This window comes from Ovis aries, chromosome 1, assembly GCF_016772045.2.
Source record: "Ovis aries strain OAR_USU_Benz2616 breed Rambouillet chromosome 1, ARS-UI_Ramb_v3.0, whole genome shotgun sequence".
NCBI lineage: Eukaryota > Metazoa > Chordata > Mammalia > Artiodactyla > Bovidae > Ovis > Ovis aries.
The window spans coordinates 79,203,062-79,227,702 of NC_056054.1; the positions used below are offsets into that span (position 1 = coordinate 79,203,062).

A 24,641-nucleotide genomic window follows, 5' to 3' on the forward strand; every position below is an offset into this window, starting at 1 on the left:
AATTTTAAGACCTACACTATTTATTTGAGCTGGTATCACCAACTCAATGGATAAGAGTTTGAGCAAACTCCAGGTAATAGAGGAGGACAAGGAAGCCAGGTGTGCTGGGATCATGGGGTCACACAGAACTGGACATGACTGAGTAACTGAACATCATTTATTTATTTTTTCATTTATTCATTTTGGGGGATGTTTCAGGCTTATACCATTTGTACCACCTAAAGTGAATATAGATAGAGTTTGAGAAGGGCTGGACATCATAGCTCTGCTTGCTAGAAAGGGAATTGTCTACTGGGTAGAGAGAATCTCATGTGGCACCAGGGTCCAGGAGGAATAGGGTGAGCAAAGGTGTGTGAGATGACTTCCCTGGCCAGGACTGCAGTCAGGTGGCTTGCTTCCACCCTTGGCTCTGCCATTAACCAGAGATGGGAACTCTTTTTAGTTATGTACACATTTAGACTGCAAGTCAGTCTTCCCACTTGCAGAATAAGGAGGTTGGATTAGATCAGTCATATTTCCAGCTAAGCTTCTGAGAGTTTTAAGGTTCCCATGGAGGTATTTTGATCAGGGAAGGGGGTTGATTACATGAGGAGGGAACAGATGGTAGAAGCCCAGTAAGGCCTCGCCTCCCCACCATTTATTTTTTGACCCATAACCTGTTTTATATATTAGATTTCTACTTCAAGATTCATTCAACAAATATTTATTCTGCATGTATTACATAAGTTTCAATTAAAAAAAAAAAAAAGAGGCACCACTGCCAAAAGTAGTGCAAAAATAACTGGCCTGGATAGTTTCTAAGATCTTTTCCAGTGTTAACATTTAATGATCTTAATCTAGGAAATGTATATTCATTCGTTTTTCACCATAGGAATCCTAAGATATGAGCAATTATCTTATGTAGTTAAGATGGAGAAAGTACTTCTGTAAAGTTTGACATTTCTGTGAAACCTGCACATAGAAACATACACACTCACTGGCATACACTTTTGCAACCTGATTTCTCCATTCTAGTGAATACCATGGAGAAGGCAATGGCACCCCACTCCAGTACTCTTGCCTGGCAAATCCCATGGACGGAGGACCCTGGTAGGCTACAGTCCCTGGGGTTGCTAGAAGTCGGACACAACGGAGGGACTTCACTTTCACTTTTCACTTTTATGCATTGGAGGAGGAAATGGCAACCCACTCCAGTGTTCTTGCCTGGAGAATCCCAGGGACAGGGGAGCCTGGTGGGCTGCTGTCTCTGGAGTCGCACAGAGTCAGACACGACTGAAGTAAGTGACTTAGCAGCAGCAGCAGCAATGAATACCATAGTGTAAACTTCTCTGAATTCTAGTTTGTTTTTTGTCACTCAAAGCAAGATTCAGTTGTGTCAGAACATTTGTAGGCTGTACCAACATTTTATATTTTTCAACCAAGTTTGCTAATCAGAAAGTAAAGGAATGAATTTACTTTAAACTCAAAAAAGAGTAAGAAATCCTAAAAGAATCATTTGATTTTGGAAAGTTGATTCTCCTCCATCAACAACAAATAGAAGATAACCAAACCAATATCTATAGGTGCAAAAGATATATATATCAGAACCAAGGTACCATGTTTGAAATATAATTTATTCATGAATTGCTTAAATGGTTCATTTCCTGAAAGAGTTAATTCAAAAACTAAGTAGTTAGAAATCACCAGGTACTTGAACATTTAAGATACTTGGTTCGGTAAATATTAAATAGTTTACATTTCTTTGTTTTGTCATTGCTTATTGTTGCCACATCAATAAGCTTGTGTTATATGCTTTCTTCATGACTGCGAATAATCCCTTTTACATCCTTCCTGCCACACACATCATACAGGGAAGGAGGGCATTCTCAATCATGGAAACTCTGAGGTGGCAGCAGTGACTGAAGGGAGGTTAAAATGTGAAAGCAGGTCACAATGTACCTCACATGTGCTCTCTGGTGCCCTGAGCACTGGGTGTAGCTGGCAAGTTATGCAATTAGTTTGATCTAGTCTACTCAGTTAATTATACATTGATTGATGGAGTAATTATTAGTAGTAACTGAAAACAGGTCTTGAAGGCGAATTGTTTTTTTTTTTTAAGTATCTAACTTCTGTTGGAGCAGTCCAATGATAAAACCGGATTTAAAAATAGTAAAGGACTCCAGGACTCCAAATACTAATGCTTTCTGTAATTTTTATTTGCTAACACAGAAATTGTTTTTCTAGGATATTCCTTCTATTTTAATTTGTAACCCTCTATTTGACAAAATAATTTTTATTTGAAACATTTTAGGGTATTGCTAACTAAATCATGTTTCATAAACTATGAGAAAAGACATTTGTTATAATGTGGGAAGGGTTAAAAAAATATTAATGAGAAAAAACTATAGGAGTACAGGAGTTAAACTTGTGACAGGAGAAATCTTTATGAAACAATACAGGGAGATGATTTTATCAAGTAAGTTTTCTGTTGTTCATGATTGTTAGCTCAAAAAAAAAAAAGGTGTTTTTGGTCAGGCTTTAAATTGTTGAGCTTTTTTAAATTATTATTCATTTATATATAATAGAGATTGGTTTCTCCGACTGAATACATTTCAAACAGTCACAGGAATTGAATTCTGAAGAAGAGCCTGCTGTAGTAAAACTGGATTAGCTAGAATATACTCTGTAGCATACTCTGTAGGACAAATTATGAGGATTTTACATATGTTAAAAGAAGTGAAATCATGAGAAACAAAACATACTTTAAAAAGAAAGAATCCTTTAAAACCTCAGAATAATATAAACTAAGCTTTTCATTAAGAATTTAATGAATCTAGTATTTCCTGTCACAGTTAATTTCTCAGGCAATTCATTTATTCTTTGATGTAACTTTAAAGTGTTCATAAAAGAATAGCCATGAATATAGTTACCACATAAATACTGTATCGTTGAAGTAGACCTATGAATAGAGAAGCAAAATCTCAGCCTTTGCAGTTTATTAAAAAAAAAAAAAAAAAAGCCCACTGTTTTAATGTACTTACTTCCCAAGACAGCCAAACCCACCGGAGTGACTTACTAAGGTATCTGGCGTTGATAGCCTCGTGGTGTTCAGTCCTACCAAGGATGGGAGAGTTTGGGACATCCAGTTTGAGATCATTGCCATGGTACTAAGCACAGCGCCAAGCTTCAGCAGTGGAAGGCTCATTGCTGTGGAGCTAATGAGTTTTCATAGTGACTGATTAAGATCCTGGTGCTGGGCTGGCAGCGGGAGGCGTGACTGCAGCAGCCACATCCACGGCATGAAAAGAGATCAACTTCCCCAGCTCTAATCACGCGGGAAAGCTCACAGAACCTCTTTCCCCCACCCTTTCGGGAAGTGCCCTGTTCTTCCTTTTCCTCCTTTACTGCATACTTTGCTGGATCATCAGACAAAATATTCTTGATGGGGCTTGGTTGGTAATTTTTAGATCATAGGGATAAACGGAGGAGGAAACTTGAGCTTTTCCTGCTCCACTGTAGTCAGTTACCACGAAGAGTTCTCTCACTGCCTCTGGGATTTCTGTTGGGATAATCAGCTGTTCCTTATTCTTCATAAAAACAACAACAACAAAAAACCCTGTTAATTGAGGTCTGTCACAGCACACGTTTCAGACTTCAAACTTATTGTCTACAGATTTCTCTGAGCATGGAAAAAATAGTTTTAGACAAAACATGAAAATAAAATCTGCAAAGAATATCCAAGATCATTAGATACTGTGTAAGAAATTGTTATTTTTTTTAATATAGCCTAAAATTAGCACTGATGCTTCTTAAAAAAATTGTCAGAGATTAATAGCTACTGCCTATGGAGGACATTGCCCTAGGCATATTACATGTGACTAGACAGAAAAGGCAGCCTTGGAAAAAAGCTTCTGATAATGAAATTTCATAGGTTCCTAGTTTTGCTTTCATGAATGAATGCTTAGCAGCTTCACAGGCACACAGCAAACTCAGTTAAATCTATTTTCACCTTGTGCAGAATGACAGACTAATACTGGAAGTCTATATCATGAAAGAACATTAAAAAAGCACAAGACTTGGCTGCAGAGAATCTTAGGGTCTAATTCCTTGTTCTCTTTAGTTAGTTGAGTGACTGACCAGTAAATTAAAACTCCTTAGCTTCACTTTGTTTTCCTTCAATGTGTAGAGGTTGGATTCTCTGCTCTCCAAGGCCTCTTCTAGCTTTAAAATCCAATGATCTGTTTATTAGAGTTATGTTGGTAAATGTGTGTATTGAATTTGGGCTTATGGGTAATTTTAATATATTCTTTTTACAAATACTAAAAAATTGCCCACATCCAAATCTCAGGTCCCAGATGGTATAAATCAGAGGCCCCTGTCTTATATAATATATGTGATTTAAAACAAAAATGCAGAGAGAAGACATGAAGAGAAATATGGCTAAACGAAAATTAAATGAAAAGGAATCTTATAAAAAAGAAAAATTATGTTTTGATTCCTTAGGAGAATTCTGGAATTATTTATATCTTGAAAAACATATATATTTTCTTCAACAGTTTGGCAGAAGAAATAAAGAAAATATCTTTAATAAAATTGAAATATATATATATATATATATATATATTTATAGAGGTGTGTGCCTTTATCCTTAAAAACAGCTTTAAACTGGGGTGAGTACTGAGACTCTTCAAATCTTTCTTACATATATTACCTTGAAATCCAGGCTACTTTTTTCCCTCAGAATATATCCAGATGATTTCAGCTGGCCCTTATTGTTTAACCACAGTGCCCATAAAACCAAATACTTTTTAGTTTTGTCTTTTTCAAAAATTGCATCATATGGTAAATTTAATGTAAAAGCACAATAGTTTATATATTAAACATAATATTAAATAACAGAGCATTCATGCAAAAGACCATGAAATTTTACATTATTATTACAATATGGTAGTAACAAAACATAAAGTAGATTCACAAATCTAATTCTTTGAAAAATTAGCTGGTAATAAAAAGAGAAGAGTGTCTTTTCAAGAGCTTAATTTACAAAATTGAAAACTAATATACATGCAATTACTGGATAATTTAAGATGCAACATGTCAGATGATAATTATACTTATTAATGAAATATCAGTCAACAAAATAATAGCATCCTTAGAAGACTAATAGCATGAATGTCAGGGTAAATTGGTACTCTTATTTGCAAATTAAAGAGAAATAAAGAAAAATACAATATAATTGGAAGCCTTCTTATAATTTCTCAGAAATGCAAATACCTGCACTGAAGAACTAAAAGAAAACAATAGTGAAACTTTATGATTTGATGATGTTTATAAACAACATAATGTGTTTTCAGAAAAACAGATTTAAAAGGCACGCACTGAAAGAAAAAAAGCTTAAATTATGATAATTCTTAGTTATGGAAAATAAAAATAGCTATGATTTGTTAAGGTTAAACAGTTTGCATTTCTCTCATAATCTATTAAATTGATTATAATTTCCATTTTATATGCTGAGTTCTTGTTTGTAGATGGGGGGAGCTGATTTTTCTATATAGATGTAGCAGCCTGTGTTCAGGACTAGAAACCCAGTGGTTACAGAAGTTCTATTAATACAAGCATGGTGTGAATGTTGATGGGGGAAGTAGCAAGAAATGAGACTGGAAATACTGCTGCTGCTGCTGCTAAGTTGCTTCAGTCGTGTCCGACTGTGCGACCTCATAGACGGTAGCCCACCAGGCTCCCCCGTCCCTGGGGTTCTCCAGGCAAAAACACTGGAGTGGGTTGCCATTTCCTTCTCCAATGCATGAAAGTGAGACGTGAAAGTGAAGTCGCTCAGTCATGTCTGACTCTTAGCAACCTCATGGACTGCAGCCTTCCAGGCTCCTCCACCCATGGGATTTTCCAGGCAAGAGTACTGGAGTGGGGTGCCATTGCCTTCTCCACTGGAAATACTAGCAATTACCAACTCCCAGGGCTTCAGGGTCAACCAAAGATGTTTGGACATTATCTTGGATGTAATTTAGCAGTCTTAAGTAGGGCTGTGGCGTCATTAGTTTTGTGTCTGAGTTTCTTACATTGACATTTTTATGATTTGGGATAGGCAGATGGGCTGTAGAAACAACAAAGCATATCAGAGATAAGAGCATCGCTTTAAGGGCATATTCTCGTAATTTGGGCAGGAAGTGATGTCCTAGAATACTGTCAGTGGAGTTCAAAAGGATGGATTTCATAAAGAATTGGGGTGAAATTAATAGCACTTAGTGATTAAATAGATGTGAGAAGTCTAGGAAAGGAAGTTGCTTGCGGGAATTCCCAGGTTTGGGAATATTGGTGGTGAATGTTGCTCATCAAGGTAGTAATATGAGTAGAAGTATGACTTTAGGGAGACAGTAGATTTTATTGTTACACACTGAATGTTAGTTGCTTGTGGTAGAGAGAGTTCCTGGATGGTGAGGTACCCACATACCGCAACTCTTCAGAAAAGAGTTACATTTCATTAGACCATGCAAACTTAATGACCTAATAAGATAACAATGTGTCCTACTTAGATAACAAAAATGGTTAATTTTGAAATATAGTGTTAAAACTACTAACAATTTTATTTAGACTTTAACTCAGATAATCTCTAGATTTAATTATATATACATAATTTCCTATATACTTTTCTTTAAAAATAGCAAAGTAAACCATATGTTCCTGATCCTGTTTTCTCGTCATTTATTTCCCCTATTACTCACTATCTATCCCTTTGCAGCATATTTTCTTGAGAGTTGTCTGTATTCACTATTTTCAATTTATCTTTCCCTAGTGAACAAAAACTTTGACTAATGGCAAGTGTTTGTTCATACTTCTCTGCTCCACTTGATACTACTTTTATCAAGGCTGTGGATAATACCACATTGCCAGATCCAGCAGTCAGTTCTTAGTTCTCAACTTTCTTGACCTATGAACAGCATTCGTCAGACTGTTACTTTCTCCATCTTGAAATATTTTTTTATTATTAGATTTTAATTGCCTTATAATGTTGTTAGTTTCTGCTATACAACAAATCAGCTGTAAGTGTACGTACATCCCCTCCGTTGAGCCTCCCTCCCAGCCTCCCACCGCATCCCACCACTTGAAGGGCACCACATTCACCTAGTCTTCCCTCTACTTTCTGACAGCTCTTTCTCAGTCACTTTTGTTGATGCTTCTTCATCTATATGCTAATGACTCCCAAATTCATTTCTTCCTCACAAACCTCTCCTATCAATTCAGACCTGTATATCCAATTATCTGCTTGACATCTCCACTTGGATGGTTAATAGACATCTTAAATTGAACATGTTAAAAAAAAATGATCTTCTGATATGCCTTCCTGCTCTCTAGTGAACAAAACAAAAGAAATAAACCAAACAATTATATATGTGCGATCGTTCCTAAATTCTTATTTATTTCAGTTCCATAGTTGAAAAGTTAGATTTCAACCTTAACTTTTAATTTTATTTTTCACATCTAATCAGTTTCATGAGAAAATCTTTTCATCTCTACTTTCAAAATGTACCCAACATTCACCATTTCACATCATACCCACTGCTACCAGGCTGCTCCAAGTCATCATCATCTTTTCATCTCGTTTGTTACAACAGCCGCAAGTTATTGACCTTGTACCACTTCAGTCCTTTTGTAATCCCCTAATCAAAGTGATCCTGTTAAGTTATAAGTCAGATTATGTTATTCTTCTGTTTAAGTTATTTACTAGATTCCTATTTCACCCGGGTTAAAACAAAAATGTTTAGCATGATCCGTAAGGGTCTGCATAATCTGCTTTCTCTTATTTCTCTAATCTTATTTCTTATAACCCTTCCCTTCGTTCTCTTCCATGGAGTCACTCTCGTTCTTCAGGGATGCAAGATAATTTTCTACCTCAGGACTTTTGGAATTGCTCTTTGGCGGAATTCCAGTTTCTCAAATGTCTTCTCACTTCCTTTCTGTTTTAATTCAAAGATCACTTTCTTATAAGATCTTTGCTGACTATGCTGTCTCAAATTGCTACACTTTTCCTCTAATCATTTCATGTTATCCTTTGCTGAGTTGCACTTTTTTTTCCCATAGAATTTAGCACAGGTTAAGATCCTATATAATTATTCATCTTGTTTTTTACTTGGTTTCTCCCCTAGAAATAAAGCTTCAGGAAAGCAGGAATGTTGCCTATTTTGTTCACTGGGGTATTCTCTATGCCTAGGAGAGTGCCTAGTACATGGCAGTACATGCCTAGTAAATGTGTGCACAAATTAATATATTACTGTTTTGTCCTTGAACTTCCCTCATGTTAGAAGGAGACCCTTTTAAATGCAAAAATTGAAATAGAGCACCTCTCTATTTTTTGCAAAATAAGCTAGAGTAATATTATTGCATTTTGCATGTGTGTGTTTGTCTGTGGAGAAGGCAATGGCACCCCACTCCAGTACTCTTGCCTGGAAAATCCCATGGACGAAAGAGCCTGGTAGGCTGCAGTCCATGGGGTCACTAAGAGTTGGACACGACTGAGCGACTTCACTTTCACTTTTCACTTTCATGCATCCGAGAAGGAAATGGCAACCCACTCCAGTGTTTTTGCCTGGAGAACCCCAGGGACAGGGGAGCCTGGTGGGCTGCCATCTCTGGGGTCGCACAGAGTCGGACATGACTGAAGCGACTTAGCAGCAGCAGCAGCGTTTGTCTGTACATAATGAATGTATACCTGAGCATAACAATAGTTTATACTTAAAAGTTAAGAATGCTTTTTCCTTCCAAAATTGAGATTTAGAATGCAAGCACTTCTGGTGTAAGCTAAGAAGTACTGTCTCTAACTCATATTCTGACTTCTGATAAACCTCAAGTCACTGGAACCATAAATAAATATGAAAGCAGTCTTCTTTTCCTTTTGCCTTTGGCTAATGAAGTTTGTCTCTGATAACAGGGGGAGATGGAAGAGACTATAGGCTATGGAAAGGATAGGTTTAAATAAAATGAATTGGAGAAGATGGAGATCTGAGTGTCCATTCACTTGACTTCCTTTCCTTTGTCCCTTGGCAATCAATTAGGGACCACTTGTGGCTCCTGGAATTCAGTGCTTTGCCATTCTTGCCTTGAGGTTTCAGTGTTGTCTTAAAAGTGTTCACTGAGAAAGAATGAATTGAGTGAAAAACATTAGCAAAGTTCTCTAAAGGAAGGATTTCTGTCTTCTCATCTTTGCCTTCATCTGTGAAGCTGACTGATGCTGTATAAACCCGGGGGATCCTATGTTGGCAGCTGTTGTTGCTACTTCAAAGGAGAAAAAAATGGATGTGTGGGGGAGGAATATATTCAGGGCAAACATGGTTTTTTTCCTCTGGCTTTCTACTCAAAATTGAAGAAGTTGAGAAAATATAAATCCAGGATTGAGCTAGAGGGAAGGATGATGCAAAGTGGTGCAAAGAGAGCCCCTCAGACTATAAGGTAAAATACTTAAATTTTGCATCATCTTCCTCATTGCCTTGCTCCAGGTTGTTCTCCTGGGAAATTAAGAAATTAAACTGAATTTTCTATATAGTCCATTCCATGATATAGTGCCATATTTAAGACTTCAGGTTTGATCTTTGCAGTCACACAGGCCCTTCCTTATTTTCTGCTTTGATGCTACTAGACTAGATGGCTAGCTGTATGACTGCCCAGACCCTGTGTATAAATTGGGGATAACAAGAGAATCTGATTCCTTAGGAATTTGTGGGGATGAAATAATCACCTACATATATAACCCTTATCACAAGACCTGGAAAACAAGGGGTTCGCAATCAGTATTTGTCATCATTATTCTAGTGCAAAAGGTGTTTATCTTTTCACCACATTTATAGAAGAAAGATTAGAGACATAAATTGTTAGCAACGAGGAAGTGAAGATCACCAAACTTTGTATAAATTACCCATAAAAAGGTTTAGATTTAAGAGTTTTAAAAGTGAAAAATATTCTTGATTCTAATATGATTGATTCAAAGGGAATGACTGCTCACAATATCCTAGAAAGGATTTAAAACATATACATCCCATAGGCTAGCTTTGAGGAGCTTCTTATTTAAGCCTGTCTGCCTGGCACTGTTCTTAGAACTTCATTTGTATGAATTCATTTAATTCTCGCACCACCTCTATGAGGTTTGTATTGTTACTATAACCAGTTTGTAGATGAGGAACTGAGATACTGAAAGGTTAAGTAAGCTAGCTGAGGTCACACAGCTAATTAAGGGCAAGTGTAGTATTTGAACCCCAGCTGTCACGTTCTAAGTATGCTCTTAAGTGTTATGCACACACACATACACATACAATAACAGTATTAAAGCAACTACTTATTTCAAACTTTATCTTTTTTAAATAATCGGGATTATTTGGGGAAAGCATTGCAGTGAAGTCACTGCATGATCTCAGTAAATGAATACTTAAAGCTGAACATAAAAATGAAAAGTAACATGTCTTCACTTATTGAGCTCATCTTTGAATGTGACAGAGCAAGGCTGTCATCAGGGAGACACTGACTCTCAGGTAAGTGTTCACTCCCTGCTTCATTTTCTTTGGAATCTATTTTCAGATTTTTCTATTTTCAGCTTATGAGGGCAAACTGAAGTGTCAGATTATTGCCAAAAACTTTTTTGGAAGAAATTGTTTAGGAAGAGAAATCCCAAAAGAGGTTGGAAAATTGCCTGGTAATCAGAAAGAAGACTATTCCAGTGGTAACATGAAAGAATAAAATTGAAGCTTGAGATGTGCTATTTTCTAAAAGCTTGTTGTAAGTTGTTTCTTAAAGCATGTCTCCCTCTTGACATTTGAAACATTTAGCTGGAACTAAAATTCTGGTAGTAGTAAATAACACTGAACCTCAGAGTATAAGAGAAGATTACATTTGTAGACTGCTTTTTAGCAAATTCACAGAAATAGCAGGAGCTCTTGGAGAGTTAGTTTATACGTAGCAGCATTAAGTACTTATTTGTCAGCATTGTCCCCTCCTCAGTATGTGTAGTCAAGGTTGTTCTGTAATTTTTCAAGAAAGATCCAGCAGACAAACATAGTTAAACGTAAATGTCTAAAGATCTGAACTTGAAACATCAGGCAAGCTTTGTCACTGAAAGTGCAGGAGTTATGAAGTTCTATGAAAGGCGGTCAGAAAAACAGTTAAGGCCAGGTCATTAAAATAACCATCACATAAATGGTGCTGCACAAACTCATCACCTCATTCCCTTGTCCTTTTTTGTTTCAACACATTTAAGAACTACTGGCCTTATAAAAACAGTTTTAGGAGGACATAAGTAGTTAGACTTAGAAATAGCTCCCTTTGTGAATACTCATCTAAAAGGGGTCCAGTGACATATGTATGAACTTGATAATGGATAAGAAAAGGAAAACAGTGTTGATAGAGGTTGTCTCTTGTTATTGAAATCAAATACTTTTTTCTGCTTCTTAATATTTTTTTTTGTTCTCACTGTATTTCCCAGATTATTTATGTATTATTTTTGGTAATAAATTATTGATAATGAATTTCTGATAATAAATTGTTGTTAGAAAAACAAGCAGAAGTATGTCATTATCTTGTCATTGACTTTTAAAGACACTGATCTACTAAACATTTATTAGGTATTCAATATATTCCTTGGTCCAGAAAGAGTACTATACTGAAAAATGCAAGATTAATTGGGTACAGCTTCATCTTTTGGGTAATTTATCAATCTGGGAATTTAACAGTATAAACAGATATGTACACATGAGCTGCTGCTGCTGCTGCTAAGTCATTTCAGTCGTGTCCAACTCTGTGCGTCCCCATAGACGGCACCCCATCAGGCTCCCCCATCCCTGGGATTCTCCAGCCAAGAACACTGGAGTGGGTTGCCATTTCCTTCTCCAATGCATGAAAGTGAGACGTGAAAGTGAAGTCGCTCAGTCATGTCTGACTCTTAGCGACCTCATGGACTGCAGCCTACCAGGCTCCTCTGTCCATGGGATTTTCCAGGCAAGGGTACTAAATAGTTCTAATCTTATAGATATATTGGAGGGGTAAAAGAAAAGGAGATGGGACCTTATAGTGAAATGGTCAGGAAAAATATAGTGCTTGAAGGGAGAGAAAAAAGGGAGAAGGGAAAGCAGGGAAAGGGGAGGGGGAAAGAACACATTGCAAAGATGATCTACTTTCAATAATAGCAATATTTCAACACTCTTCATGCTATACTGTGTCTTCACTCCTTTTAGCAGACACGTGACAAGAAGCCTCTACACTAGAATTAAATTTTCAGCCATACACTTTATGACTCAGATTATGTATAAATATTAGAATTCAAACTACTGCTAATTGACATGTGCAGGTAATTTTAAATACAATTTTTTTGATAATTCAATGTCCTTCAAGAGCTTTGATATTTCTATTGCATCACCTCTTTCTCAGAGAAAGTGCTGTTTTCACAATAATGTTCACTTTTTCTAGTCTCTTTTTTCACTCGGCAGCCCTATATTGTTATGGTTTAGGTAAATATAATGGGTTTATTAATTGGAAGAGAAGTAAAAATGTAAAGTACTAGCACAAATGGTACATATTAACAAAGGAAGGGCTGAAGAATTTAATTGTCTACTTTTTGAAGCATAAAACAAAATTCCTGTGACTTAAATTTTATTTTGGGGTCCATAGTAAATGACACTGTCCACTTCTTAGAATGAAAATTTAAGAGAATTAAGAGCTAAACTTTTAAAACTAGTTCAAGCACTATATTTTTTCTGACCATTTCAAACCTAGGTTTGATCCCTGAGTTGGGAAGATTCCCTGGAGGAAGACATGGTAATCCACTCCAATATTCTTGCCTGGAGAATCCCCATGAACAGTGGAGCCTAGCGGGCCATGTCCATGGAGTTGCAGAGTCAGACATGACTGAGCACCTAAGCACAGTAAAGTCTATTTAACTATATCTAGAAAGTTGATACATTGTGTTTCAGCAGTTATGAAAACTGAAATGTGTTCATTTGATTTGGTTATATTCTCATCCATCCAGGGAAGAAATAATCAGGGGATATGTGGAGTTCTGGGTACTGCCTGAAGTTACCAGTGTTAGGGTCTCATTGAAGGCTCCAGGTATCCCCCAAACCCCAGGAACATCCTGGGCCCACAGAAGGTTCAAGCTAAAGGAAAAACTTGAAAAGTTGCTGATTGGCAGTTAAACAAAAATAAAACTACCCACGTGATGAGGGTTGGGAGATGGGGATACCTGGATTCTAATCCTAGTTCTTCATTTAAATTTAGCAGTCTGGCATACCTGAGTTACCTTTTCAGCTCCAACATTCTCTGACTCTGTGTACATAGTGTTAAAAGCATGGGTTTTGAAATCATATAGACCTGGGTTGGAATCCCAGTTCTGTCACTTCCTATGTGATCCTGAGTACTTTCGGAGACCCATTCAACTGATCTTTAAATTAAGGACTTTAATAACTACTGATAGAACTCATCTGATAAAGAACATCCAGGCCATGTATATAGTCCAACAGAGTTAGGCTTATTAACTTTTCACATCAAGAGAGGTGGCACACCAGGGTAACCATGGAGCATCTCACCAAGTAAAGAAAGGAACAGGGTTTAAAATAGGACTTGAGGGAAGGATAGCGTTTACATAGCATTTAAATAGAGCAGAATTTTGATAATGCTAAAAAAAAGCAAGGCTCTGATGTAAAGCACTGAACATGACTGAGTTGAGAAGTGGACTCTGGATTCTGTTTCCTTGGAAACTACAAAGTTAGGATGAATGCTAAACATGGTGTCCAAAAAAACCTTATCTAAGTTTTGTACCTGGGTTGGAAATTGAGGCTGCTTCTCAGTGTCAGAGTTGCTCAGATCCCCTAGGCAAGAGTGGACTGTTCCATTTTTACTGATCTGATTTCAAACAGCTAAGTTTCTCGTAGTCTGTGGTTTCAGCAATCCAAATATCCTGACACTACCTCCTCCAGGGAAGTAACAAAAGCTGTTTATAGAGGTTGACTCATGAGTCTGTATTGGAGTGGGTTGTCATGCCCTTCTCCAGGGGATCTTTCCAACCCAGGGATTGGACCAAGGTCTCTTAAGTCTCCTGTATTGGCAGGCAGGTTCTTTATCACTAGTCTACCTGGGGAACCCTACTAATAAAATTAGACAATGCATATGAAGTGCTAGGCACAGCTCCTGTCCTCTAAGCAATTATTATAGTTAGTAGTAGTAGTAGGATTGTTTAGCTCTCCTTTCACACACAACCTTCCCATAATAAAATTGGCTGTTGATTTTAAAGTGCCCAGTCTTTCATCACTAGAAAACAACTTTGGAAACCTAATCAGTCCATAAAGGGATGGAGTCCATTGTGACCTTATGAGCCCAATGCCTTGTATAGATGTCTGGATGCAGTATCATCACTCATTACCCTTGAAAATATAGATTTCCTGCCCAGGCTTGATCAGAAATACTCCTCAAGGGGCTTGGAATGGAACATATATTTGTACTTTTCAAAAATTCCTGGTGTTGATGTCCAGCCAAAATTTCAGAAACATTCATATAAGCAAATGAACCCAGGGAAGCATCATCACTGTATGTACATTATCCCCAAATGGTTAAAAGTAAAGATTTAGAACGTCAAAGAGTATGGCTTAAAGGTCATCTAGTCCAGATTTCACTCAATACAGAAATGCACTTTGCAACATCCCTGATACTAGCATTTTTCATCCAAGATACTCTCAGTGTTGGTAAAATCAATCTTACACAACTAGCTACTTTGATATTAGATATGTCCTACTATGAGTAAGACCTTGTTGTCACTCATATTCTGTTGACCATTTTGGTTCTGCCTTGTGTTCTACCAACTGAGAGGTCTACTTCTTTCTGTTATGATATGGCCCTTTAAAATAACAAACTCCCTACCTTGCCTTTTTTCAAGTAGAATATGCCCAGACTTGTTGGCTCTTCCTCTTATGATATGTCTGCAAGGCTTTTACCTTCCTGTTATTCTTATCTGGTTGGTTAATGTTACTGTGTTCAAAACAGAATGGAACTCTCTGAAACACGCCACATCGGTCTGATCATCCTAGGTCAGAGAAGAATAAAAAGGCGTATTCATACATGTTTTTCTTTTGCAGGATTAATGAAATTTATTGTAATTTAAATATATTATCCTTCCCTTAATGAGTTTTTATTATAACTGACTTAAAACATTTTCCACTCTAACAACTGATGTTTATTAAAGTCAAATCCAGTTTGAGAGAACATGGAAATTTTGCACGTATGATAATCTATATCTCAGTGGTGAATCAAGTTAAAATTTTCTCATCAGTCCACAAGATGATTTAAGAAACATTGCATTTTTAAAATGCTTTAAGCAATCACTATGCTCAGATTTCCCAAATAGCTGATCTGCAGAGAATTTCAGAGACTTTACATTCTGGATCTCCAGGCATCTTGCTGATCGAAAAGTGGGTTGCAACTCAGTGGAGAAAACAGCTTAGAGGCCACCAGTGCTTTTTCTGTTTTATGGCTTTGAACTTCAAAATTCAATACTCTTCCCCTTTTCCTTACCTATTTAGCAAACTCAAAGGTATTGGATTAGCTGATATACAGTTGGTTAATTCAGGGAAGATGTTAATATAAAGTGTATTTAGATTGGTTCATATGTATTTTTTCCAAATTATTAACATCTTGCACCAAAAGTAACAGGAGCAAAGTACTGTAGCACAGCTGAACACAGCAAGCTGAAGTTATGTGGTTCTTCATACATTGTCCAATGTCATTTTTCCTCCCTTGAGGGGGACATGCACTTTGTCCTTTAGCTGAGTACTCCCAGATTGTGCCTTTTGTGCTTTATAGCTCAGTTGACTCAATAGGTCCTTAGCTCCCTTTCCATCGGTTGTCTTCAAATTTTCTTGAAAGTTAAAATCCTATATTTACTGAAATATTTCCTTACTGATTAGAAACTATATATTTTTAACCATTTAGTATGCTAGCCCAGTTATTGTTTTGTTAGTTCTCTAATCAGATTATATAGTTGTGAGTGGTCTGACATAACCCATTATCTTGTAACCCTTCTTGTTTTTAATGCAGGATTTTGGAAATGTGATATTTTTCTTCAGGTGTTTATTTTGCATTTTATTTGCAGAGTTAGGACTTTCCTAGCTAGAATTGGTTAAGGGATAGTGTGGTTTGAGGGGTTTTGTGGGGCTGGGATCCTCTAACCCTCAGCCAGCTCAGTACCTGTGCTTCTTCTAATGCAAGTGTTTGGGGTCACCCTCAACATCACTGCCAATATGCCTCACTAAATGTGAACATCTAATGGCTGAATAGATGACAATTTTCTCTGTCAGGAATTGTCAGCCACCTCAGTACCACCACATGAAGAGGGTGGCCCATAAAAATAGATGCTCAGAATTCCTACATTTTTGCCCCAGGTTGATACAGCCACTATCCCATTCCATTTGGCATTATCCAATATTATTTTGCTTTATCTTTATTCCTTTGCTTTAATTTCTTGCCTGAGACCCCAGAGTTGATAAGCATCTCTTTCCCTTCCACACATGGAATTCACTTTCGCTTTCCTCAGGGGTCTGTACCACACAAACTTTATTTCTGTGTGGTTTCTTATTTATTCTGTCTTTTCTACTATGTTTCTAAGCACAGTGGATCCTTCTCAACCAGGCAGATTTTTCAGTAGTGTCTCTGGTTGGAACAGCCTTGGCCAATCCTTAACAGGAAGTGATTTAGAAAGACTCTGTCATGGCGGCACCCCACTCCAGTACTCTTGCCTGGCAAATCCCATGGACAGAGGAGCCTGGTGGGCTGCAGTCCATGCGGTCGCTAGGAGTCAGACACGACTGGAAGACTTCACTTTCACTTTTCACTTTCCACTTTCATGCACTGGAGAAGGCAATGGCAACCCACTCCAGTGTTCTTGCCTGGAGAATCCCAGGGACGGGGCAGCCTGGTGGGCTGCCGTCTCTGGGGTCACACAGAGTCAGACACGACTGAAGTGACTTAGCAGTAGCAGTGATGGGAGTACATAATGACATTTTCGATCCTAAGGGCTTACTTTCAAAGACACTATTACTTTCCAATAAGGCTGTGCCTTTTCAATCTTTATATCTACAAAAGCAATCTGTTTATTAGCACAAGACCAGAGTGGAATTCAATTTATGCTGCAGACCTCTATGCCTTTCATTCTTATTTTATAATGTTTTTTAATGTTATGTTATATTCTGGGAGATTGTTCAAGTATATTGACAATTTTCTACATGGGGAAGGATATTAGTGTAGATGGTAAAGGCACATTAATTTTTCCAGGTCAGTGGAAGATCATTCAGGAATATTTTGCGTCATATAAGAACATCCTACTCTAAAATCATTAGTCTTTATCCTCACGTATCTAATAACCCCACAAAGTCACACCCTGGACAAATCCTGGGAGACACTGGCTGTGGTGCCCTCAGTCTAGGACTGGTAATGTTCACATGGACTCAAAATTGGTGAGCTCAAGGACTACTAGGTCAAAACATGAAACTCTTAAACATTTAACTACATCAGATGTTCCTTTAAGAAAAGAAAAAGAAAGGTTTTTATTAAGGTCCCCAAGAATTCACACAACATTTTTTGTTGGGTGAATGTTTATATACTTGGTCGAATGTTTATATACTTGGTCGAATGTTTATATACTTGGTCAGAGTCTTTCTCAAAGAGAAAGATAATCCAGTGATTTATCATTATATGTAACAAAGCTGCTTGCATTTATAAATACACCGAAAGACGAAAACAGCCATTATGTTTAACCAACTGAAAAAAATCTATCCGTATGTAGAGCACTAATGACCATTCATTTGTATATTTAAACATAGCCAGATGAAATAACTTGTCTCTAATTCCCAGAAAATTGTTTTACCGGCCAAGTATATTTAAGGAAACACCATTTATGTTGGGTAAATATAAACTAATAAACTACAATTATTTCTACTTTAAAAATGTCATTGCTGTTTTGGAAGTAGAAGCTCAGTATTTTGTCTTAGTCAATAGAATCATTGATTCTGATTAAAATGTATTTTTGTGCTTGATTTAAATTGAATAAAGCTTCTTTAACTATATCTATATTATTTCTCTTACCAAAATTAAATGCTTTCAATATCATTCCTTAAATACTGTAATTTCATGTTGAATCTATAGATCATAAAATTTAAAAATACGTAATGCCACCTCTGAGTTTAAGTGATTAGTGCCTTAATTTAAATGCTTAGCTTCAAAATATCATAAGTAATTTGTTAAATGTCATAGTATATTAGGAATGCAATCTCTGTGTTAATTTTAAAAATAGCTATAAAAGAATATGGGAAATTGAAGAGCATTTAATGGTACTTAATGTAAGCTCAGTAAATTATCCAAATAAGCATTCATCTCCATATTAATGTTTTTATATATGCATTCTACATAAAACTTTGTAAGTTAGGTAATCATTGAACTGCAACAGGTAATGATCATTTACTCAATATTTGAAGTAGTTTTTTTTTTTAATAAATAATAAGTATTCAAAGCAGAAATAGATGTTTTTCTGGAAGTCTCTTCCTTTTTCCATGATCCAGCGGATGTTGGCAATTTGATCTCTGGTTCTTCTGCCTTTTCTAAAACCAGCTTGAACATCTGGAAGTTTACGGTTCACGTATTGCTGAAGCCTGGCTTGGAGAATTTTGAGCATTACTTTACTAGCGTGTATATGAGTGCAATTGGGAGGTAGTTTGAGCATTATTTGGCATTGCCTTTCTTTGGGATTGGACTGAAAACTGACCTTTTCCCAGTCCTGTGGCCACTGCTGAGTTTTCCAAATTTGCTGGCATATTGAGTGCAGCACTTTCACTGCATCATCTTTCAGGATTTGAAATAGCTCAACTGGAATTCTATCACCTCCACTAGTTTTGTTCATAGTGATGCTTTCTAAGGCCCACTTGACCTCGCATTCCAGGATGTCTGGCTCTAGGTGAGTGATCACACCATCGTGATTATCTTGGTCATGAAGATCTTTTTTGTACAGTTCTTCTGTGTATTCTTGCCACTTCTTCTTAATATCTTCTGGTTCTTTCAGGTCCATACCATTTCTGTCCTTTATCAAGCCCATCTTTGCATGAAATGTTCCCTTGGTATCTCTAATTTTCTTGAAGAGGTCTCTAGTCTTTCCCTTTCTGTTTTCCTCTATTTCTTTGCATTGATCGCTGAAGAAGGCTTTCTTATCTCTTCTTGGTATTCTTTGGAACTCTGCATTCAGATGCTTATATCATTCCTTTCTCCTTTGCTTTTAACTTCTCTTCTTTTCACAGCTATTTGTAAGGCCTCCCCAGACAGCCATTTTGCTTTTTTGCATTTCTTTTCCATGGGGGTGGTCTTGATCCCTCTCTCCTGTACAATGTCAGAAATCTCAGTCCATAGTTCATCAGGGACTCTATATTCAGATCTAGTCCCTTAAATCTATTTCTCACTTCCACTGTATAATCATAAGGGATTTGATTTAGGTCATACCTGAATGGTCTAGTGGTTTTCCCTACTTTCTTCAATTTATGTCTGAATTTGTCAATAAGGAGTTCATGATCTGACTATGCCAAAGCCTTTGACTGTGTGGATCACCATAAACTGTGGAAAATTCTGAAAGAGATGGGAATACCAGACCACCTAACCTGCCTCTTGAGAAACCTATATGCAGGTCAGGAAGCAACAGTTAGAACTGGACATGGAACAACAGACTGGTTCCAAATAGGAAAAGGATTACGTCAAGGCTGTATATTGTCACCCTGCTTATTTAACTTCTATGCAGAGTACATCATGAGAAATGCTGGGTTGGAAGAAGCACAAGCTGGAATCAAGATTGCCAGGAGAAATATCAATAACCTCATATATGCAGATGACACCACCCTTATGGCAGAGAGTGAAGAGGAACTAAAAAGCCTCTTGATGAAAGTAAAAGTGGAGAGTGAAAAAGTTGGCTTAAAGCTAAAATTCAGAAAATGAAGATCATGGCATCTGGTCCCATCACTTCATGGGAAATAGATGGGGAAACAGTGGAAATAGTGTCAAACTTTATTTTGGGGACCTCAAAATCACTGCAGAGGGTGACTGTAGCCATGAAATTAAAAGACGCTTACTCCTTGGAAGAAAAGTTATGACCAACCTAGATAGCATATTGAAAGGCAGAGACGTTACTTTGCCAACAAAGGTCCATCTAGTCAAGGCTATGGTTTATCCTGTGGTCATGTATGGACATGAGAGTTGGACTGTGAAGAAGGCTGAAAGCCGAAGAGTTGATGCTTTTGAACTGTGGTGTTGGAGAAGACTCCTGAGAGTCCCTTGGACTGCAAGGAGATCCAACCAGTCCATACTAAAAGAGATCAGCCCTGGGATTTCTTTGGGAGGAATGATGCTAAAGCTGAAACTTCAGTACTTTGGCCACCTCATGCCAAGAGTTGACTCATTGGAACAGACTTTGATGCTGGGAAGGAATGGGGGCAGGAGGAGAAGGGGACGACAGAGGATGAGATGGCTGGATGGCATCGCTGACTCGATGGACATGAGTCTGAGTGAACGCTGGGAGTTGGTGATGGACAGGGAAGCCTGGAGTGCTGCGCTTCATGGGGTCGCAGAGAGTCAGACTTGACTGAGTGACTGAACTGAACTGAAGTATTCAAAGTAATTTTTTAAATAAACAGTAAGTGTTGCACTGTACTGGAATATGATTTCACTAATTTTAGATTTTATTTGTGTCAATGATTTAAAATATTTATTTGTTTGACTGTGTTTTGTGCCTGAGAGAAATCAAGTAAAAATATTACATTTTGATGATGTTAGAGGACAGTGCCATTCTCTAAAATTCAAGCACTTGGCTCTTTGCCTGCACAGCGGTGACTTACTGGTCTGCCTTTTGTGTAGTCTTGGGACAGAAGTGTGACAGTGCTTCCAAAGCAGCACTTTCATTTACAAGCCCCTAAAACTGGTTCTAGAGGTAAGTGCCTGCCTGCCAATGCAGGGAATATAAGAGATGTGGGTTTGATCCCTGGGTCGGGAAGATTCCCTGGGGAAGAGCATGGCAACTTTCTCCAGTATTCTTGCCTGGTGAATCCCATGGACAGAGGACGCTGGAGGGCTACAGTCCTTAGGGTTGCAAAGAGTCTGGCATGACTGAAGCAATTTATCTCGCACACACGCACTACCAGTTGTATTACCAGTACTTTACAACAGGCTTTTGTGGTTGCTTTGTATTGTTAAGCCTATTTTGATCATGAACAACTGAAAATCCAGAGAGTTTAAAAACATTCGTCATGCAGCAAGGTAGCAGACAAGAAAAAGGAAGCATCTGATTCTTCAAATCTGGAGATTATAGTTGCTGGTAATTTTAGTCTTTGTGATCCTCTACAACTAGGACACTTGCTGTCATAACTTGAGCACTAATCTAAAAATGATAGACTGCCATAGCTCTGTATATAGCAATGTTCTTAATATCCAGGAAAAGTGCTACCACAGAATTGTTACACCTTGGTGGTTACACAGTGTTTATCAAGAGGATGTGGACTACAGTGTTAATCCTCTACCTGGTTGTTTCATGTTAGGCAGTATTCTGCTCCTTGAAGAAGAATGAGATTCATAATTATTTATCCCACCATGTCAAACCAACTCAGTGATAAAGAGCTTCTTCCCTAGATTTAGCCAGAACTGGGTATGAATTCTGGTTCTGCTGCCTTAACAACTCCGTAAGGAAGTTATTACTTATAGATACTTCAGTTACCTTATCTTGATATTAGGAATAAATACTACAGCTTAACTGATAAAGTTATTGTGAGGATTACCATGGAATAATTGACCATCTAAAATACTTATATAGTGTCTAAACTGTATTAATATTAAAAATATTAGCTGTTTCCTATATTGACTCCCAAGAAATACCATGTAGTCAGTAAATAATTGTGAATTTTACTTGTCAATTAAAAAAATCAATTTCTTTATCTTCCCCACATAATGTGCATATTATCTCTTTGTACTTGGACATTTAAAAGATCTCTGAGATGTCATGAGCTTCAGAGATGTTGCTCACTGTTTAAAAAACCCTCTATAATTCATCAGTAACATTGTGCTAACTTTTGCCTCTAACAATCTTCCCTGACACACGGTTTCAGCTACAGTGCACAACAGTGACCTCGTTGTCCCTCAATGATATCACTGAGACTAGTAAATGTAAAATTATCCATACTTGAATTGGCTGCAGATAACACAGTTGCCTCATCATGCAAGCATGGGATTTGCAGTTTTTTCATAAAGTGTATTAGTCCCTGCCTGGCTTTCCAACTGCTTATTCTACTTTGTCCTCATAAGCCACAGTATAAGACATCCCAATAACTAAGTTTCTGGTTCCTCTGTGCCCTTAGATACTATTTCTTTCTTCTAGATTTTTAAAGGGTTTCTTATCCATAAAAATTTAACTCAAAATCTGTTTTCTCTCTGAAGGTTTTCTCAGCTCTTGCCCTTCAGCTAACTTAGGGGAGATCAGAGAGGCGTTTTCTTACAGTGGTTTCCAGTGGAGGCAGAGGTAGAGTCAGAATTATAGGGATTTAAAAATATTTGTATGTTAGGGACTCTCCCGAGTGTTGTGGCAATGAGCAATGAAATGTGTGATATAAATTTTTTTCCCGTGTATTTCTAAAGCATCCTCTGCTTCTTTCTGTCACCCATAGAGAGGCACTGAGTCTTGATTCTGTGCCTCTTATACTACCTAGTTAAGGTGTCAGTCAGTCAGTTCAGTCGCTCAGTCATGCCCAACTCTTTGCGACCCATGGACTGCAGCACGCCAGCCTTCCCTGGCATAAGTGTAATACTTCTGTGAATGCCCTCGTGACTAACAATTTCATTAATTAGAATTATTTATGTGCTCATACTGCTTGGTGAAATCAATTTAAAGAAATTGGTTTATGAAACAAAGTAATTAAATCTAGTAATAATGAAGGTAAGTGAAATGACTCTGCATACAACAGAATTTTTAAATAGATAATCTCCTTTATACTGGAAGTGAAAGTACTGAGATGTCAGTTGGTCAGCAATCTGGAAAAGTACTTAAAATACATATTTATTAAGGGTATCTTAATCTGTGTGATCGGAGAAGGCAATGGCACCCCACTCCAGTACTCTTGCCTGGAAAATCCCATGGATGGAGGAGCCTGGTGGGCTGCCGTCTATGGGGTCACACAGAGTCGGACATGACCGAAGTGACTTAGCAGCAGCAGCAGCAGCAATCTGTGTGATATTGTAATGGTGGATGCATGTCATTATACATTTGTCAAAACCCATAGAATGTACAATACAAATAGTGGTTTATAATGTACACTGTGAGTGAAAGTTGCTTAGTAGTGTTCGACTCTTTGCAACCCCATGGACTATACAGTCCATGGAATTCTCTGGGCCAGAATACTGGAGTGGGTAGTCTTTCCCTTCTCCAGGGGATCTTCCCAACCCAGGGATCGAACCCAGGTCTCCCGCACTGCAGGCGGATTCTTTACCAATTGAGCCACAAGGGAAGCTCAATGTATACTGTGGACATTAGTTAATAGCAATGTGTTAATATTAGTTTGTAAGTTCTTAGAAATGTACCATATTGTATTGGTTTGAGCTACCGAAACAAAATACTGGGTGTCTTGGTGTCAGAGACTTATCTTCTCACAGCTCTGGAGACTGTAAGGCAGAGATCAGGGTACCAGGATAGCAAGTCCTGGCGAGATCTCTCCTGACTTGCAGATGACTGCCTTTACACTGAGTCCTAACATGGCAGTGAAAGTTCTGATCTCTTCTGAGTGCACGAATGCCATCATGAGAGGCCCACCCCTCATGATTTCATCTAAACCTGCTTATCTCTCAAAGGCTGAATTTCCAAATACCATCACATTGAAGTTTAGGGATTCGATATGAAATTCAAGCAGCGTACAGTACAGTTAATTGCATGCATTAATGCAAAATATTAATAATAAAGGAAATTGTGCAGATGTGTGCACCAGGAAGTTGTATTTGGTAGGCTGTACTTTCTACTCAATTTTTCTGTAAACCTAAAACTATTCTAAAAATGAATTTTTTTAACCTAAAAGTTTGAAGTACATATTCTGGGACACAGGAAGATTTCAATGAACAAATGTAAATTGCATACAGGAAGTAGCAAATATACTGAATATTGGCCTTCCCAGATGGAGCTAGTGGTAAAAAACCCACATACCAATCAATGCAGGAGGCCTAAGAGATGTAGGTTCAATCCCTAGGTAGGGAAGATCCCCTGGAGGAGGGCATGGCAACCCACTCCACTATGTCCTGGAGAATCCCATGGACAGAGGAGCCTGTTAGGTTGCAGTCCATGGTGTCACAAAGAGTTGGACACAACTGAAGCGACTTAGCACATACTGAATGTTATAAAACAGTATTATTTCAGATACGCTGTTTTTCTGTCATTAGACCATTTGTCCCATTTTGAAGTTATAACAAGACCCCAAAAAATGTGTTTACGGAAGAGAATTGGAAAATATCAATTCTTATATGTAACTTCCATAATCTTGCAAAAATGGCCTTGCCAATTTTGAAATATCTACAAGGAAAGGTTTCAGTGGCATGATTTAAGTGAGTGTCACAAAGTAGACTTTAGTTGA

At 37.6% G+C, this 24,641-nt stretch overlaps 1 protein-coding gene across 2 annotated transcripts in view; it reads right to left on the minus strand.

Annotated features, from left to right (window-relative positions):
* The window catches only part of OLFM3 (olfactomedin 3), a 223,012-nt gene that overhangs the window by 46,869 nt on the left and 151,502 nt on the right, over positions 1 to 24,641 (minus strand). Inside the window, exon 1 of one of the 2 annotated variants that reach the window (XM_004002243.6) lies at positions 3,056 to 3,291. The exons of the other annotated variant lie outside the window; for it this stretch is intronic. Coding sequence (XP_004002292.1) covers positions 3,056 to 3,184 — 129 coding nt within the window. The 5' untranslated portion in view covers positions 3,185 to 3,291. Of the gene's footprint in view, positions 1 to 3,055; positions 3,292 to 24,641 lie in introns of those variants that run through there. 2 annotated transcript variants of the gene reach the window in all.